This window comes from Phyllopteryx taeniolatus, chromosome 1, assembly GCF_024500385.1.
Source record: "Phyllopteryx taeniolatus isolate TA_2022b chromosome 1, UOR_Ptae_1.2, whole genome shotgun sequence".
NCBI lineage: Eukaryota > Metazoa > Chordata > Actinopteri > Syngnathiformes > Syngnathidae > Phyllopteryx > Phyllopteryx taeniolatus.
This window is the reverse complement of record NC_084502.1, coordinates 43,179,678-43,193,839: the sequence shown is the minus strand read 5'-3', so window position 1 is coordinate 43,193,839 and position 14,162 is coordinate 43,179,678. Positions and strand designations below refer to the sequence as shown.

Below are 14,162 nucleotides of genomic sequence, written 5' to 3'. Positions count from 1 at the left end.
ATCAAAATATTCAATGTAATTTTCAGCTTCAAAAATTCAACATATTCAGCCGCAAATTCAACATTCAGTGTCAAATATGTATTCAATTGCAAATTCAACATTCAGTGCATATTTCAACATTCGACATACGTTGTCTGGTTCAACTTCCATCCATCCATTTTCAACACCGCTTATCCTGGTTAGGGTCGCGGGGCACTGGAGCCTATCCCAGCTGACTCCGGGCGAAAGGCGGACTAAACCCTGAACTGGTCGCCAGTCAGTCGCAGGGCACATGTAGACACGGACAACCATTCGCACTCAAATTCACACCGTCACCTGGTTCAACTTACGTTGCTCAATTCAACATTCAGTTGCAAATTCAACAGTCAGTGTATTTTTTCCCAAAAAGTCACTTCCAGGGTGCGTTCTATTCGGAAAGTTGGAGATTTCTCACGACCCCCGAGTTGGCTTTCAAAGATGGCTGCCCCGAGTGTAAACAGTAAGTAGAAGTTCCTTCCGTTTCTTATCACTTCTGAATAGTTTTTGTCACACTAAATCAGCCTTAAACATTATCTTGTTCGACCTATATACTGCCGTGAAGAAGGATTTGCCTCCTTCTCAAATGCTTATTTTTATCTATTTATATTTTTATCCCCACTTTCATGTTTAATATCATCAAACAAATGAAAATATCAGCTAAAGATAACCCAAGTAAACATAAAAAGCAGTTTTTAAACTGTAATTTTATTTATAAAGGGGAAAAAAAATATTCAAAGCTACGTGGCCCCTGTGTGAAAAAGTAATTGTCTTTCTTGTTAAATCACAAATTCATTGTGAGTAATCACATTTTTTTTCATAAATTTTCACTGACCACACCCAAAACTGATTACCTACATTCATTCATTCTTTTTCCGTTCCGCTTATCCTCACTAGGGTCGCGGGCCTGCTGGAGCCTATCCCAGCTATCTTCGGGCGAGAGGCGGGTACATTCAAAAAGGGTACATTCAGCCATTTCTCAAGCTTTAGGACTCCAGCGAACCACAGTGAGAGCCATTATCCACAAATGGAGAAAACATGTAACAGTGGTGAACCTTCCCAGGAGTGGCCAGTCTGCAAAAATTACCCCAAGAGCACACCAACGACTCATTCGGGAGGTCACAAAGGAACCCAGGATAACAGCTAAAGAACTGCAGGGTTCCGTTGCCTCAGCGAAGGTCAGTGTTTATGACTCAACGATAGTAAGAGACTGGGCAAATATGGTATCCATGACAGAGGTCCAAGGTGAAAACCACTTCTGACCAAAAAGAACATAAAGGTTGGTCTAACCTATGAAAAAGATAAAGAAAAAAAAGAACATCTGAATGATTCCCAAGACCTTTGGGATAATATTACAGTATATGGACTGAAGAGATGAAAGTTGAGCTTTTTGGAAGGTGCGTATCTCGTTACATCTGGCATAAAAGTAGCACAGCATTTCAGAAAAAGAACATCATAACAACAGCCAAACATGGTGGTAGTAGTGTGATGGTCTGGGACTGCTTAGCTCCTTCTGAACATGGACAACTTGGTGTGATTGATAGAACAATGAATTGTAATCTTTACCAGAAAATCCTGAAGGAGATTGTTTGGCCATCAGTTTGTGACCTCGCACATGGGTTCTGCAGCAGGATAAAGATCCAAAACACACCTGCAACTTCTGAATGGCTTTAAAAAACAAAATGAAGGTTCTTGGGTGGCCTAATCAAAATCTGGACTTGAATCCAATTGAAATGCTCCATCATGACCTTAATCAGGTCAAAAATCCTTCATTGTTGCTGAATTAAATCAATTCTGCAAGGAAGGATGGGACAAAATGTCTCCAAAGACTCATTGCCAGTTATTGAAAATGTTGATGATGCTGAAAGTGGCCCAACCAGTTATTAGGTTTAGGGAGCAATTACTTTTTCACACAGGGCCAGGTAGTTATGAATAGTTTTTTCCTTTAATAAATAAAATCACCATTTGAAAAATGCATTTTAGGTTTACTTGGATTATTATGTGATATTTAAAGTTGTTTGATAAACTTAAACATTAAAGTAGGGAAACTATGCAACAAAAAAAAAAGAATTTGAGAAGGGGGCAAATACTTTTTCATGGCACTGTATACGGTATTATTGCTGAAGTGTAAAATACTTTTTCATTATGCAAGCTACAATACAGCCCGTGCTAACAACGGCTAACATTAGCCCGGTAGCTTCGTGGTAGACATGTTGTTTTCATTGGTTTCCGCGACCTGTTTATGTGGAGAATTCAAATTTAAGTACTATGTAGCAGTGAATGACCTCTGGACAAGGGATGCACATCGTGAATATTGTTTATACTTTAATATTAATCGTTTAGGCGGCACGGTGGTCAACTGGTTAGAGCGTCTGCCTCACAGTTCTGAAGACCGGCCCCGGCTATGTGGAGTTTTCATGTTCTCCCCGTGGCTGCGTGGGTTTTCTCCGGGCACTCCGGTTTCCTCCCACATCCCCAAAACATGCATGTTAGGTTAATTGACAACTCTAAATTGCCCGTAGGTGTGTATGTGAGTGTGAATGGTTGTTTGTTTGTATGTGCCCTGCGATTGTCTGGCAACCAGTTCAGGGTGTACCCCGCCTCTCGCCCGAAGATAGCTGGGATAGGCTCCAGCACGCCCGCGACCCTTGTGAGGAAAAGCGGCTCGGAAAATGGATGGATGGATGGATTAATCGTTTATCAACGACCATAGCATATCCCTAGTAATCAGGATAAAACATACTTTTTTATTCAAAAATATTTGTGATGCAAAAATTTACTGAAGGAAATAGCAATAATGTAAACGTTTTCCCCTTCCAGTCTGTGTGGACAGCAATACTGGCTTGTATTTCAATCTCCACAGGAGGACACTTTTTCCTGGTCCCTTTGTTCTAGAGAACACACGATGCAGCTACGAATTACATCAGCGCAACTGCATGCACCACTGTGGCAAAGCTGATTATGGCTGGGGACAGTAACATCACAACAGGTTAGAAATAAATCATAAAAGCAACCAAAGTGCTGTCGATAATACAATGTATGGTGGACAATTATTCAAATATATTGCAGAGAGCTTGGAGGAGAATGCTGCCTGCACCCTCAGCCCTTCACCATCTCCGGCCATGCCGACAAACGAAGGCTTTAGTTGGGACCAGACGTGTTCCTTAATGACCTGAGGGCATCATGATGTCGTCTTTCCTGAGGTCTCACTACTGTGAGAGTAGAAGGAAGAGCAGAGACGAGACCAGAGAACCTTCAGGTGTCACCCTGCCTCTTGCCCCAGCACCCAGACGGCCTCATTAGCGTTGGCTGGAACAAGATGACGACCTCCAATTCCTCCGTAAGTCCAAGGAGGACTTTCTGAGGCGCCACAAAGAGTTCCTGGCTCAACTGAAGTCAGCCCTGATGTGTTGACTGATAGATCAACTGTAAGAGCTAAATTGATGAAACCTTTCGTTATAGTTGGCATTTTATGTTTACACTTTTGCGCAATGTTCACTACCTTATTACCTTCGAGAAACTTCTTTTGCCCAATTTGCATCTTTGTTGTGTTTTTAAAAAATTTTTTTTTATTAAAACTGTATTATATTTCTATTTGGAGTCATTGCAGTAAATAATAAGAAAAATAAACAATTGAGTAAAACATTTATTGGCAGGAAAAAAAAGTTATTACAGCAGTGCATTCTTGATACCTCTTTACAGTGTGAACATTTTAAGAAAGAGCAGGATCATTTCATAGTATGGCCTTGTGACATTTGCAATGTGTTCTCTACTCATTTTCATTTGCCTGTCTTGGGCATCCTTTTGGGTGTTCCTGACAGATCTCTGACGCACCCATGCCCATGTTGTGGAGAAAGCAAGCCGCCATTATGATCATCACCATTGCATCGATCCGCATGTTCTGCAGATCTCGTAGGCGCCTCCACTTGCACTTCATACTGAAAAATTTTCAAGAAAAAGAGGGAGTATTAATTAAGAGATAAGCCAAAGTTTGTCAAAAATGCAGAACCACAGTAAAAATAATTCTGCATATCAAATAATGGCGTGAGACGAAGGAACATACGAGAGTGACGATGGAATAATGTGCAAACATCAATCCGTTTAAAAACGTACAAATTATCATTACAAAATATGAGGCGGTAGTAGTACCAATGTTAATATAAATCATTGTATGGGAACATAAATACGTTGAAATATATATTATTTTTGTTTTGTGTGTGGTAGTCAATCTTTTTTACTTTTCAATAAAATCCAAGACACTGCTGTTACTGGCATAATCCTTTGTATTATTGTATTAGCATATTGATTAAGGATGTGTATATATTATTTCTTACTTATTATATTACTATAGTGCTGTATCGATGTTCTATAAAGTAACAATATGAACAAAATATTGTAAAATATTAACAATAAACAATATTCACAATGAAGCATTCCTATTTCAGAGGTCATTCACTGCTACATCGTACTTCTAAACATTCTCCATATAAACAGGTCACGGAAACATAAATGAAAATAACATGTCTGCCACAAAGCCACCAGGCTAATGTTAGCTGTTGTTGGCACAGGCTGCATTGTAACTCGCATAACGAAAAAGGTATTTTGCACTCCAGCATAAATACCATATATATATATATATGCGTGTGTGTGTGTCAAACAATATTATGTATACGGCCGATTTAGTGTTACAAAAACTATTCAGAAGTGGTAAGAAGCATATTTTTATAGGAGCTTCTACTTACTGTTTACGTTCGGGGTAGCCGTCTTTGAAAGCCGATTTGGGGCTAGTGAGAAATATCTGACTTGCCAAAAGGAACGCACCCCAGAAGTGACGTTTTTGGAAAAAATACACTAAATGTTGAATTTGCATCTGAATGTTGAATTGGGCAGCGTACGTTGAACCAGACAACGTATGTCGAATGTTTAAATATACACTGAATGTTGCATTTACAACTGAATATTTGACACTGAATGTTGACTTTGCAGCTGAATATGTTGAATTTTTTAAGCTGAAAAGTACACTGAATGTTTTGATGGCTATAATATTTTGATGAAAAAAATCAGTGTTAGTAATTCAGAATCAAAATCTGATGGCACAGATATACTTCCATACAGCAACAGCTGATGGTAGACCAAGCTGAAGACAGCAGCAGTGGGCACAAAAGTAGACTTGAACCCGGGGGTGAGCGAAAAAGTGTAACTGCACAATGGTAAGCAGGTTGTAACATCATAGGTTGTAATTAAAAGAGGGACTTTGAGACATAGTTGCTTTGCATGAGTTCATAAAGCAGCCTTTTTTTTTGCATGCTACAAATGCATGTTGTAGCTTTTTATGGGAAGGAGCACCTTTTAGCCTGAAGCCTGAGCTGCTATATCAGGGTTATCCAGAAAATACATAATAGAAATGATTTCAATAAAAGAGCCAATTAAACTAAACAGAGCAACCAAAACTGGTGGACTTACCAATAGACACCAAACTTCTTATAGCCTGGATGATGACACATTATATTTGAAATAGAATATACTGTACATAAGGAGGTACGGTATATTTACTTATTTGCTTCCCACAAAGTTTATTTGATAGACTTCTAAAGCCATGATTAACTCCTAAATTTTAATTAGCCATAAGGCAGAAGTTTTTTCAAAAAACCAGACTGATGGTTGAACACGGAACCGATTTTATGACTGCTGTGTATAACTGCCTCAACAGCTCCTGTGGCAGGGTGTGCTTTCTCAGAAGCCGCAGGAAGGGGAGACCGGGGCTAGATGTCACACTTTTTACTCGATACATCATATATAAACAAAATGTGTACCGGATGAAAGACCAAACTGTCAGGTGTATATTTCGTCTTCATGTCATTTTCATATTATGTGTCAGTACAGAGTGAGACGCAATCTAATAGAGAGTGTGAACATGTGACAAGTTGCCCCACCATTGGGTAAGTCGTCTCGCTATATGGGGTAAAACGTCACAATGGATTTTATTACGAATAAAACAAGGACAACAACAACAACAATATTGTTGTTGTTATCCATTTTTACTTGAAAGTGAACAGTGAAGTCAGGCACAGAAAATGTTTATCATTAAGCTCGAAAATGTCATTGAACATAACCGTTGAACAAAAGTTAAGATAAAATATGCAACATACAATGGATTCAAGTCTTTAGAAACTGCCGGCACGTAGGCCATGGCTCTCAGTCTCAAATGCCTGTTTTACCTTTCTTAAACTGAAAATTCAAGATTAAACTCAATTACAAAAAAAGAAAGCTTTGCTTCATTATGAAAATACATAGGACAACTAACCCCAAAATGACTGAGACATTTTGCCCCAAACTACCATGTTTGCCAATGCTTGCTCAAACTTAAAGTTATCTTAAAACAGAACAATGACTAAGGTATGAGAAGATGCCTTAATCTCTCCTCTAACAAGTTCACTCTAGGATTTGTATCTGGAAGAAGGTTATTTTCAAATATATCAAATTCACTTTTTTTACTTTGGGTTGTGCAAAAAGGTTGATTGGCGCTCATCTCATTTTACAATATGTGATTCTCTTGTCAGACAGGACACGACCCCTGAGCATGTAAAGGAAGAAAACTAGTATTCTACTTTTTAGTTGCGACCTCTTGTGGAGAAGATATTTGCAATGTGACAACTTACCCATGTGACAACAAGCCCCGGTCTCCCCTACATCCTCTGCTGGACCTTTTTGAGGATGGAGTTGATGTTGGTCTCCCACTTCAGGTCCTCAGAAACTGTCATTCCCAGGAACTTGAAGGTCTCAATGGTTGACACAGGGCAGAGTGAGGGGCAGCTGTGGCCAAGGATGTTTCCTGAAGTTCATGATCATCTCTACAGTCTTGAGCCTGTTCAGCTCCAGGTTGTGTTGACCGCACCAGAGCTCCAGCCGCTCCACTTCCTGTCGATGCGCAGACTCGTCACCGTCCTTGATGAGGCCGATGACAGTGGTGTCATCTGCAAACTTCAGGAGTTTGACAGCTGGGTGCGTTGAGGTGCAGTCATTCGTGTAGAGAAAGAAGAGCAGCAGAGAGTGGACACATCCTTGGGGCGCCACTTATGGTGCGTGTGGATGAGGTGGTGCCCCCCAGCCTCACCGGCTGTGTCCTTCCATTCACTGGCAGATGGCAGGCGAGACGCTGAGCTGGAGAAGCTTGGAGGAGAGGAGTTCGGGGATGATGGTGTTGAACGCAGAGCTGAAGTCCATGAACAGGATCCTCACATAGGTCCCTGTGCTGACAAGGTGTTCGAGGATGAAGTGCAGTCCCATGTTGACTACGTCATCCACAGACCTGTTTGCACAATAGGCATGGTCTAGAATGTTGTTTTCCCTGGTGGGACAGTCAATGTGCTGCTTGTATTTAGGAAGTTCATGGTTGAGTTTTGCTTTCTTAAAGGCCCCAAGAATAATGAGGAGTGAATCTGGGTGGTTGAAGTCGTAGTCCTCGTCTCACGCACCAAATAGTTGATTAATAAACAATAATTGATCAATAAAAGTAGCGAGCGACATTTAGGTCATTGTAACGGAGTAAAAGTACCGTTACTTCTTAACAGCAGAAGCGGCGGAAGTGTTTTTTCTGGTCTCGTCAGCTCCTGTGACTTATCCAAAGCAGGTCCCGAGCGCACAGGCGGAACCTCAGGCCGATGTGTTCACATATTAGTCCGCCTCGGAGTAATATTCAGAAATTACATCTGTGTGTGGATGGTGGATGTGTGGAATGGATCTAGCTGCCAGCGTTCAAGGAGTATGAAACAGCCTATGACGACAGCGATGGCGACGGTGACCATGCCCAGGAAAAACTCATCAGATCTATATGATTCATGTAAATGGCCAATTTTGAGTTCAAAAGGGCAAATTTCGTCGAAAGGCGACTGATTTGCGTGTATGATTAATAAGTGTCTGAAGAGAAAATGTTACACAATCGCTTCACAGCCACACAGGACCACAACCAAAAACCGGAAATGAATTAATACATCACCTGAGAACAGGAGCCTTGCATTGTGGGAATCACATGGCTTGACGTCATGTACGTTTGTTTTCGTTAGCATTAGCAGGTAGCTTTGTGAGCGATCACGCAAATAGTTACACGGCGGGCTGGCAGTGCGCTGTTTGGGCTTCCTGTACATTACAGTCTGGTTTAGTCAGTGTAGTGTTCTCAAGAATTAGTCCTGTACTCTTATGTCTTTTATTCACTTTATTTACCGATCGATCAGCACACAGATAACATCTATTTGACATGAAACTCTTTTTGATTCAATATTTTTATGTAGTGACCCCTAGTGTTCCAACTGACATACCACAGTGGGATGAAATTGTACCTTTATAACACGATTTATTCATGCCTTATGTTTTTGATATTCACAAGAAATGCCAAGTTTAAACTGAAATCTATTTACATTTGTGTTTGAAATGTATGTAGACAAGAAAATGCAGTGCCCTGCTTCATGCACAAAGCAAATTTAAGAAAAATACGTTTGTTTATCTAAAGGAGGAAACTAATTGGTTGTTCATTATTAAGTGAAATATCTAATTTTCTTTTGTGTATTCATATCTGCAAGCAACCAAGCAAAAATATGACATCCAATATAAGAGTCATATCAATGGGATCTCATCTATTCTGACATCAGAAAGACAATAACACACTAAGAGCCTGACTTACTAAGATCCTAAAACGTGGGCACTAAATTGCCTTCACTTGTGGGTGTGTTTCATCATAATCTAGATTGGGTTCTTTTAAGAAGAGCCCTAATAGCGGGCACTGAATAGCATCTTCATACACTCATTGCACAGGGCTGTTGGCAACAAGTGTAAAAGTGTTGAAAGTGTTAGTGGAAGAGAAACAAAGATATTACTGAGTTACAGAAAAGAAAGTGATGCTCCAAATATTTGGGGGGAAGCCAGTAACTGTATAAAAGCCATGTTTTGTTTGATTTAACTCATCCTGAGTGTGTGGCAATTGGATGTACTGTATTTGCTAGACTTTACACCGACCTGATCGGTATCGGCTGATAATTAGTAGTTTATGCTGATCGGACGACGTCATTGATCGGCTCCACACAAGACATTTACTCCGCGACGCCGTAGCGTATGAATCCAAAAGCTGGTTTATTTTTGGCCTTATTCCGTGTCTTGTGGCGTAGTACTGGAAATATCTGACCGCCAATAAAGTTTTATTCAATCATGTCGGTGAAAAAAACGCGTCGTCGGTGTGGGACTATTTTGCGGTGTTTCAGACAAACAACACGCAAGTTATTTGCAGTCTGTGCACAACTGAAGTACGTCGCGGGGAACGTCATCGAAATGTTTGAACACCACAAATTTGATGAGGCACCTGAAGAATGTACACAAGGAGGAGCATGCCGCGTTCAAGCAACGCAGCGTGGCAAAACAAAAAACAAAAACACAAAGGAAAAGCCAAACGGACGCAAACTCTGGACAACATATAGACGGAACAGTGACAAAGTTAGAGTAAACATGTCTTTAACAGTATTTCTTAAAGTAATTTAATTGCAATAAAGTAATTTAATTACAGTAAGTTAGCACCCACTGTTATGTTGATGTTGTAATGTTGATTTGACCTAAACATATGTCAGTGGCCAATCCTTGACTGCCCCTTAGTGGTCATTGATGTTTTAACTTTTGTCTAAAATGCTAAAGAATACGTTTGAAGATACAGTACACAAGTATATACAATAAATGAACAAATCATGTAAACAGACACATTTCTCCATCTTGTCATCGGATCGTGTTCAGTTATCGTTTTTTAAACCCAAAAATCCTGATCGTGTAAAGCCCAGTATTTGCCGATTTGTGATGCAAAATGAGGCCATCGTAATTCATCTCAGGTTTGAAAAATCGTGTTGCGCATGCTAAATTAATCTCTTTGGACGTACTGTATTCTTCCTATAACACGTAAAATGAACTGTGTGGGAATTTTGCACGTCTGACAGGCGCAATCCGGGGTGCGCCTGGTTAGATGATCAGCTTCTACTCGACTTTACACCGATCTGATTGGCTTGATCAGTATCGGCCGATAATTAGCATTTTATGCTGATTGGCTGATCAGTTTTAATGTCATAATTCACAGAGATCAGCGCCGCAAAAGACATTTACTCCGCGTCACCGTGAACAGTATATTTGAATCCAAAAGCTAGTTTATATTTAGCCTTGTCGCGTGTCGTTTGACATAGTACTGTAAATATCTGACAACCAATAAAGTTTTTTTTTAAACACGTCGGCAGTGTGGGACAGACAACACGTAATGCCCAGATCAGACTACAAGACAAATTTGGTCTTCACGATTGTACTATGTCAGACTACTGCAATAAAATCTTGTATTCCTATACCACCTTTTACGATCACTGGGCTTTATCTTGTCAACTCAAACGCGACTGGATACATGTTTCCATGGTGATGACAACAATAATGGCTCGCGTCGTGTGTATTATAAGAACAAAATGGGGAAAAAAGTGTGTTGGTGGTCACCGGTGCTCGGGAGAGGACTTTCATTCAAGGATTGTTTGTGGTATGTTCACGTACTTTTAATACGATACGGCTCGCAAGCAGGCAACAAAACGTTATGTAGCCTAGCAATTACAATAAAGTAATTTAATTACAGTAAGTTAGCGCCCATTATTTCTGTCATGCTTTAATGTTGGTTTAACCTCACTGATTAGAATATCCATCCATCCATTTTCTGTATCGCTTGTCATCACTAGGGTCGCGGGAGTGCTGGAACCTATCCCAGCTATCTTCGGGCGAGAGGCGGGGTACACCCTGAACTGGTCGCCAGCCAATCACAGGACAACTGATTAGAATACATGACCTGAATAGAGAATACTTTTGAAGATATTCAGGGTACAGTACACAAGTATATACAGTAAATGAACAAGTCATTTAAATAGACACATTGCTGCATCTTGTGATCGGATCGGTGATCGGTTATCGTTTTTTAAACTCGCTGATCGGTGATCGGCGCAAAAAATCCTGATCGTGTCAAGCCTAGCTTCCACATCTGTTTGTGCTAGCAATCAAGTTTGCACATGCTTTTGCTCCACAGACTTTAATTAAATCAAGCTCTAACTAAAATGAAATGAACGAATATAGTTGTGTCGCCAAGAGTTAGATAAATTGGTCAAACCCGACCATTATTATCTCTGACAAGGCATTTTTTTTTATCTCATCATGGATGCATGTGTACATTAACTAAGTTATGTTTTCCTTCTCAATTGATTTGTTAAGTTTATTAATTACCTATGATTGTTGCAGGTACATCAGGACACTCTACCTCGGCCTCATGTCCCGTCACCAGAAGGAGCACCAGCGCCGCTGGTACTGGGCGATGATGTTCGAGTATGCCGATGTCAACATGCTTCGGCTGCTGGAGACTTTCCTGGAGTCGGCGCCTCAGCTGGTCCTGCAGCTGTGCATCATGATCCAGGAGAATCGTGCCGAGACGCTGCAATGTAGGTGGATGAAATGACGTGTTTACATGATGCGCAAAAAGAGTACACAAAACAGAAGCTGGACAAATGCTAATTAGCAATCTGCACACATTGTGTCCACTAATTTGGGTGCTAATGCGGCTGCTTTTGGGACTTTAATTGTGTGTTTTGGTCAGGAAAGCACAGGCATCCAAAGTGTTCAGGGCGCGTTGCTAGCCAGTGGGCCATCAGTCCCCTCTTGCTTAATCATCCAGGAAATGTATCATTTGTGGGGTCACCCACTCGTGTTAGTCATCACACAGAAGGAAAATGTGCAACTTGTATAGGAGACACAGCAGCTAAAACATTAAAATTATAGAACAGCAAACCAAATTTGGTATCTACAACCCAAGGCAAAGTCCATGCCAAATTATCTACAGGTATGTGATTTCAGCGAGCTAAAGTAAAATTTTTAAAAAATGAAGGAAAATCATATGAGACTGTCCTGGATTATCCTTACTGTGTATGTGATGATAACTATATTTTTGGAAGAACTGTTGTAAAAGGAAAAAAAATAATCTTGTCATATAGTAAAGAAACAATTTTTTTTTTAAATTTACTGGTTATAATAGACTCAGTATCAGGCAGTAGAGGTGTGTAATCTGAAACTGAACCGCAAAGAAAATATTGATAATAAATATAACAGTGTCTTGAAACTTAATGATAGTATCAGATGATCACAAAAGTAATAATTACTAGGGCTGTCAATCGATTAATTTTTTAAATCAGATTAATCACACTTTTGAATTTGGATTCATCGCAATTAATCACGGGTGCCAAATATACCACACAGTACAACATTTTGCTTTGAGATGCTATTTTAAATTTGTTGTGCTTCAATGCAAAGAGAGTTTAGCGCAAGACTATATGCAAATTATTTTTAGTTAGTTTTTTTTTCCGAAAGTCCCATCGGAGTGACTTTTAAAGCAAGATTTGCTGCCGAGCACCCCAGTGGGAGTCTCCTCACTTATCTTTGCACTGCCGTCAGCATTGACCTGAGGCTCATTGACCTTAAAGTAACCTGCACCGCATTTCAGATATCCATCTGCGGTTAAGGTAAAGGAGCATGTCTTGTCAAAATAAATAGTGTGATTAATCTGTGTTAATACACGATTGTGCAAATTTTTTGTGATTAATCACGACTTATCACTTTCACTTTGACAGCCCTCATAATTACCCAGTGTATGAGCTTTGTAAGTCTTTGAATAATTGCAGGTTGGTTCAAGTTAAAGACAGCCTCGACTGGCTCAACCTACTTTGTGCCTACTCACTTGACGTTTCTCCAAACTTTGTTCCAAAAGGATTTAGCTCATCAGAGGAAATGAAGCATGAGTCTCGTCACTTTCCCTGCAGGCATCTCCTCCCTCGCTTCCCTCCTGTCTCTCGCCTGGGTCTTGGCGTCCTACCACAAACTGCTGCGGGACTCGCGTGACGACCAGCGCAGCATGAGCTACCGTGGCGCCCTGCTGCACCTCTTCTGGCGCCTCTTTACCATCTCGTCCCGTGTCCTCTCGCTTGCCCTCTTTGCCTCGCTCTTTCATATCTACTTTGGCATCTTTGTGGTGGTCCACTGGTGCGTCATGGCCTTCTGGGTGGTGCACGGAGGCACCGATTTCTGCATGTCCAAGTGGGAAGAGGTGCTTTTCAACATGGTGGTGGGCATTGTCTACATCTTCTGCTGGTTTAATGTGAAGGAGGGCCAGACACGACACAGAATGATTACGTACTACACAGTGGTGTTGGCTGAGAACACCATCCTCACTGGCCTGTGGTGAGTAAACAAAATAGAATTAGAGTGAGATCTTAATGACATGGTCTGATCAGGGATTCTTAGACATTAGCAGAACATGCTTAAAAATGTGTCCCCTGTGAAATCGGATTGGCACTTAAACGTGTACATTTTGCTTCCTTAGGAACATCAGGGTGCTGGATAAGTAAAACACAAGACAATTTGATTTGACATATCGGAGAATGCGAAATGCAATTTTACATGCTAAATTTGGATAGCTGCAAAATTCCCAACATGGATCGATTTCATCTGACATTATGGATTCTGACTGTGTTCATGCAAAACTAATTTGGTTCAAATCGTACATTATCAAATAGAGATTTAACAAAAAAAACTTTCACAACAAAATGTAATGAGAACATCTATTGGAAGAATAGCCTTCCAGCATATCAGAATCTACAGCATCTTTCTGTTGATCTGTCAATCTCATATGAGCAAAATTGGCAGCTGAAGTTGCACGCAACACACTGGAGTGCCGTTTTGGTTGGTTTTCTGTGGAAGATGGATCACTCTAATAAATGTGTATTCCGCACAAGAGTTGGGCCTATACACTGTAAGAAATTGCAGAAATTCAAACCGGGAACACGGTGAACTAGTGTTCGGTCCTGAATTGGAATCTCAGCATAGACTTTGCTGTGTGGAGTTTGCATTCTCCTTGTTTTGTTTTTTTTCTTCTTTAGATCCACCCCCTTCCAGCCATATTCCAAATTCATGCATATTCGGTTCATTTAACTTAACCCACTTCTTAATCCCACCATCAATATGTACAAAAACAAAATAGCAGCAAGCAACTGTGTGATGTACATAATCTGATGTACAGTTCAGAATCAATATTTATCTAATAACATTAGTTATTT

The 14,162-nt window shown here is 40.4% G+C and overlaps 1 protein-coding gene across 4 annotated transcripts in view; it reads left to right on the top strand.

Moving 5' to 3' along the window:
- Positions 1-14,162, top strand: part of LOC133488947 (XK-related protein 6-like) — a 34,066-nt gene that overhangs the window by 13,804 nt on the left and 6,100 nt on the right. For all 4 annotated transcript variants that reach the window (XM_061797536.1, XM_061797518.1, XM_061797509.1 and 1 more), the window contains 2 exons: positions 11,302-11,498; positions 12,870-13,287. In XM_061797536.1, coding sequence (XP_061653520.1) covers positions 11,302-11,498; positions 12,870-13,287 — 615 coding nt within the window. The remainder of the gene's footprint in view (positions 1-11,301; positions 11,499-12,869; positions 13,288-14,162) is intronic.